At 40.3% G+C, this 4,941-nt stretch overlaps 1 protein-coding gene and 1 non-coding gene across 2 annotated transcripts; both read right to left on the bottom strand.

Annotated features, from left to right (window-relative positions):
* Positions 1-1,882: 1,882 nt before the first annotated feature.
* On the bottom strand, positions 1,883-1,954 carry TRNAQ-UUG (transfer RNA glutamine (anticodon UUG)). The gene has a single exon. It is a non-coding gene; the product is annotated as a tRNA-Gln (tRNA).
* Positions 1,955-2,193: 239 nt separating this feature from the next.
* On the bottom strand, positions 2,194-4,941 carry LOC126800430 (malate dehydrogenase, glyoxysomal). Its single transcript, XM_050527801.1, has 8 exons — positions 4,583-4,941; positions 4,182-4,496; positions 4,007-4,096; positions 3,836-3,919; positions 2,963-2,998; positions 2,759-2,848; positions 2,586-2,680; positions 2,194-2,500 (listed from the first exon to the last, which is right to left on the bottom strand). Exons 1-8 carry the CDS (start codon positions 4,865-4,867, stop codon positions 2,428-2,430), a joined length of 1,068 nt encoding a protein of 355 aa, XP_050383758.1. The 5' UTR covers positions 4,868-4,941; the 3' UTR covers positions 2,194-2,427.

Here is a 4,941-nt window from a genome sequence, read left to right as displayed (position 1 = left end):
AGGTGAAGTCGGATAATCAACTCAGCTCAATGATACCTCACCAACTGCATACGAAGCCTAATGAATCCAAAATCGATCGAATTGATAGCTTGAATCCAAAAGCTTGACACCCCTCAGTGCAAATCCTTCGTCCATGGTCACCGGTCGGGAGAAATTGGAGTTGAGATGCGTCGGCGGCGCTGAGGAGGCTTGAACAGAGGGGACGCAGCGGCCGGAGCGTAGCTGACGATGGTGGAGGACGGCGTTGAGTCGTTGGGGTCGCGAAGGAGGAGGTCGGGAGCTTGATCTGTTTTTGGGAACACCGAATCCTTATTGTTTTCTCACCAATATATATATAGCTTGAATCCAAAGGCCGAGAGTTATTTGATCAAATTTCTACGGCCCAGATTTCATCGTAACAATTCTGATTTTCCAAATAATTTCTTTATGTTTCCATACTTCGAAAAATCATAAGGAATAACTCGGGAATCTAGAGAATTCCCCGAATATTTCTACGTTCTCGTTGTAACGTATACTTTAATACCATACTCTTAGATCAACGGACTCACATGACAAAAATCTCTAATAAACATTTTCAAAAATTTACTTCAATTAATCACCGAGATCGTAAGACAATTCAGAAGCAAAAGAGATTGTGAATCTTCAAGAAAAGAAAAAGGGTATTATGGTAATTAATCAAAATTTAATTATGATTCTTTATCGTAAGTAAACAACAACAATCGTAATTAGTTTCATTTCTATTCCTCTGTATTATTCAATTCCGTTTCTCATTCATTCCGATTCCTATTCCATATTAATTCCATTCCTATTCCATATTAATTCCATTCCGGGTGAGTAAACGTGCCATAAATTGAGACAAACTCTAGTCCTCTCCTGGACTTTAATCCTTCTATGAAAATCAAAACCAGCCGGAAAGACGAGTTCGTCTGGGTTATTGAGATGACGTCTTTGGTCTCTCTGCCATTGGTCGACCACATGAGGCTTGGTGAGATACAACGACGTCGAGACCGGCATTCCAAAACCAAGAACTTCCAGGATAGCCATAGAGGATTAACTGGTGAATGAAGTTGCAGATTTTCAGGTCAATATGAAGACAGTCTGGGGCTCTGGGTCTCGACTTCTCTTCAGTGGGCTACTTGCCAGAAGGTCGAGATTGGAGACGTAAGAGCGAGCTTGGCCATTTTTTTATGTGTGTGTGTGGAAACTTGTAATTGTATGTTTTGGCTTTTAGGGTAAGTGCGTAGTTCACTAGTAGCTTGAATTTGTTTCTACTGGCTCAATTTAAAAGATTCAGCTTCAACTAATAGTTGATGTCCATCACTATCACTGAGTTTTATATTTGATTTTTTGGGCAATGGTTTGTTCATTGGGATCGACAATGAAGGTGCATGACCGTGCATCATTTCTGAGCTTTCCAACTAAATTTCCTGGAACTCAATTGCATATATTGGTGGTTCTGTGAGTAATATAGCCTATTGTACAATTATGCATGGTATTGAGGGTTGGGGATGAAGAGTTCTATGAGATAGATGGAATTTTTGGTGGTGGTGATCAAATTTTAGAAATAAGTAATTCCATTTGATTGGGGATGTTGTTGAAATTCGGTTTGTACTTTGTAGAACAGATAGAGACGGAGAGAGAAGAGAAACCCCCTAATGTTTTTTTAACTTTTTTTCAATGAGAGAGAGGGGTAATGTTGGAAAAGAAATATTGTCGATAAATAAAGAAAATATTAAAATATACAAAGGTGTGCCAATTTTGGCACTCGAATCCGGTTCTTCATATATAATTGATCTAGGGAAGTCTTTGAGATTGAAAATTCCAGACCATCAAGGGAAAAACAGGCTACAAATATGAGTGCACAAATTCGTTCAAAAGAAAAAGGTCCTACCGGGAGTCGAACCCAGGTCGCTGGATTCAAAGTCCAGAGTGCTAACCACTACACCATAGAACCACAGATGTTTAGTTTTTGAGATTTAATAATCGCTAGATAAATAACATTAGGCCGGCCCACGGTTAGACCGGTCTCGATCAGATGATTCACATCTCAGATTGGAATAGAGTCGGAATAAGCATATCAAGGTTTCATCATTTTTCATCAATTAGCTGCGGAGGACTAGGAAGAGATGAGAAGGTGCATCTATTAATCCTGAAGATAACAGATTTTGTATAGACTTGATTGCATGAAGTAAAGAAAACAGTTCCTGCCGCAATTTATTTTTATTTTTATTTTTATTTTTTTGGAATTTATCCCAGTACAATACAAGCTGCACAAGTGGAAACCTCTTGTCATGCTCTTTTTACATCGGAGTTGTAAAGAGCCTCAGTTTACAGCAGGTTATCCACCATTTATTTTGAGCCACCGTGTTCTTGAGAAAGGAGTATGAATGGATTCGTCTATATCGGAAAAGCACCAGCAATTTTTGATCACTTTCTGATGAAAGAAACCCCCTTCTGAATGCTTGTTGCTAGTTCTTTCTTTGCCTTCTCCAAACCAGACCTGTTTCATATACAAAGAAAAAAAAATTAGTCGTATAGAAAGAAGACAAGTCGAATACAAGGGTTTTTGACTGAAAATTACAGACCTCTCATATTCATTCAGGGGGCCAAGGGGGTGTATTTCCTCAACTCCAGTACGGCCAAGCCGTACTTTGGATGCAAAGAAGGGAAGTTCAGTCACCTATGGAAAAGCAAGCCATGATTGTTAGGTCCAGGAGAACTTGTTTTCACAAAGGGCCATAAGATGCTAGAGACATACCTGAGAAGCGACAAATGCACATTCAATAACGCCTGCATCCCCTCTTAAGCCACGAAGGCATGCATCTGCAAATTTAACAGCTGCATATGCCTGCATATTTCACTTAGTTTGAGAATTTAAACAACTCAACTAGAGAATGGATTAATGATTTAGTAACCAAAAGATGTAACATGAGATAACTCAGAAATGTTAAAGATTACTAACCATTGATAATGTTGCAGAACCAGCTCCAGCTTTTGCCTGTATACAATGTCAAGATTTCCTAGTGAATTAGAATTCATTAGCATCAATCACATTATGGAAGCAGAAGATAGCCAAGGGTCTTAAAATGAGGGATCAGTTATTAGACTAGCTTCTTAGCTGATAATGATAAACAAGACAAGCCAGATGGCAGATAGCAAGTACAAATGAATTTAACAAGATACACAGAATATGTTGAACAGAGTGTAAGAAAATTCCCACTTTTTGAGCACAGATAATAGCCTATAGACAATAAAGCAGGCTGCTAGCTTCTAAGAAACATAAAGGAGTGCTAAAAATACTTAACCAGTTTATTCCATACATATGATCTGAGTATCACTTCAGAAAAATCTCCACAAATGCTGACAGAATAGCAAACGCAACAAATAATAACTGCATCCTTCAATGAGAGCAGTATTTCTTTTGTTCTTGATACCCTATTCGTTAGTATTTTATTTACAGATGAATGTGTATAATATTCAAACTTACCAAAAACAATTTAGCATGCCCTTATTGTAATTATTTCTTACTTCTATAATACCAAATTAAGCCTGACGTGTACATTATCCCTAAAATTTAACAATTTTTTATAATTCGGCATCTGAAGTATATTTCACTTCCAAGATACTTGATTCAAAGTACTCTTATACTATACTTTTGCATACTACTCAGAAATTGTAATTCTACTGTTACATCATTATTTCAGACATTCTATCAAACTAAATAAGCCGGGAAGTCAAGAACTATCCTCTCAACCTCAAGTAACATATATCACCATTATATTGTCATTAAAATTCTAGCAACTGCACAACAAGAGGCACCAGTTATACCACCCACCTCAACAACCTCAGTTCCACCATTCTGAATACGATCCGTTAGATACTCAACTTCCTTCGGGGTGAAAGAGCATGGAGGCTTAACCTGCATAAAACAACAACAATAATATCGGTTAACTGAACTCTATAGTTCAAACACATGACCAAAACTCGAAACCAAGTCGTTCCAAACCTGCGACAGAAGAGGCAAAATGGTAACCCCTGCATGACCACCAACAACAGGAACATCAACTTCCCTAGGATCAAATCCCAGAACCTCTGCCTGCATCAATAATTTACACTTCATCACAAAACCAACAACCAATACAATCAAATCATCCAACTGAACTCCAAACTCAAATGCCTACCATAAAAGTATTAGCTCTAACAACATCAAGCATTGTAACCCCTAAAAGCCGCTTCGGGTCGAAAGTCCCGGCTTTCTTGAACACCTCAGCCGCAATAGGGACCGTCGAGTTCACCGGATTGCTTATCAAGTTAACTACAGCATTAGGACAACACCTTGCAATTCCTTCACAAAGCGTCCTCACAATCCCGGCATTGATGTTAAACAAATCATCCCTAGTCATCCCCGGCTTTCTCGGCACGCCGGCCGGAATAATCACCAGCTCCATTCCGGTCAGCGCCTCCTCCAGCTGCTGCTGCCCTAGAAACCCTCGCACCTGTCACAAATTCAATCACTCAAATCAATCTCAAATTGAACTTCGGAGATTAAGAATTCGTATTTTCGGAGGGGGCTGAGATTTACCACGGCGCCGGTGTCCATGTGGCTGACGTCAGAGGTGACGCCGGGGGTGTTGACGACGTCGTAGAGATGGAGGACGGAGACGAGAGGGTTCATCTTCATGAGCAAGGCAAGAGGCTGGCCTATGCCGCCGGCAGCGCCGAGAATCGCGACTTTGAAGCCCGACGCGGCGCCCTTGGCGCGGCAGCTCAGTCGCCGGAGAGGTGCGGAGTCGTCGTCCGTATGGGGGTTTAGATGGGCGGAGATTCTGGCAATGCGTTCGGTGGCGTCTGAGCTCGACTGCGCCATTTTTTGTTGTTTTTTTTTTCGGAGGGAAGGTTTGATCTGATCGGAGGTGGATAAGTAGAGATATAAAGAAGAGA

Source organism: Argentina anserina, chromosome 1 (genome assembly GCF_933775445.1).
Source record: "Argentina anserina chromosome 1, drPotAnse1.1, whole genome shotgun sequence".
Lineage (NCBI taxonomy): Eukaryota > Viridiplantae > Streptophyta > Magnoliopsida > Rosales > Rosaceae > Argentina > Argentina anserina.
Note: the sequence above shows the minus strand (reverse complement) of the source record. Positions and strands in the feature narration are given on the sequence as shown.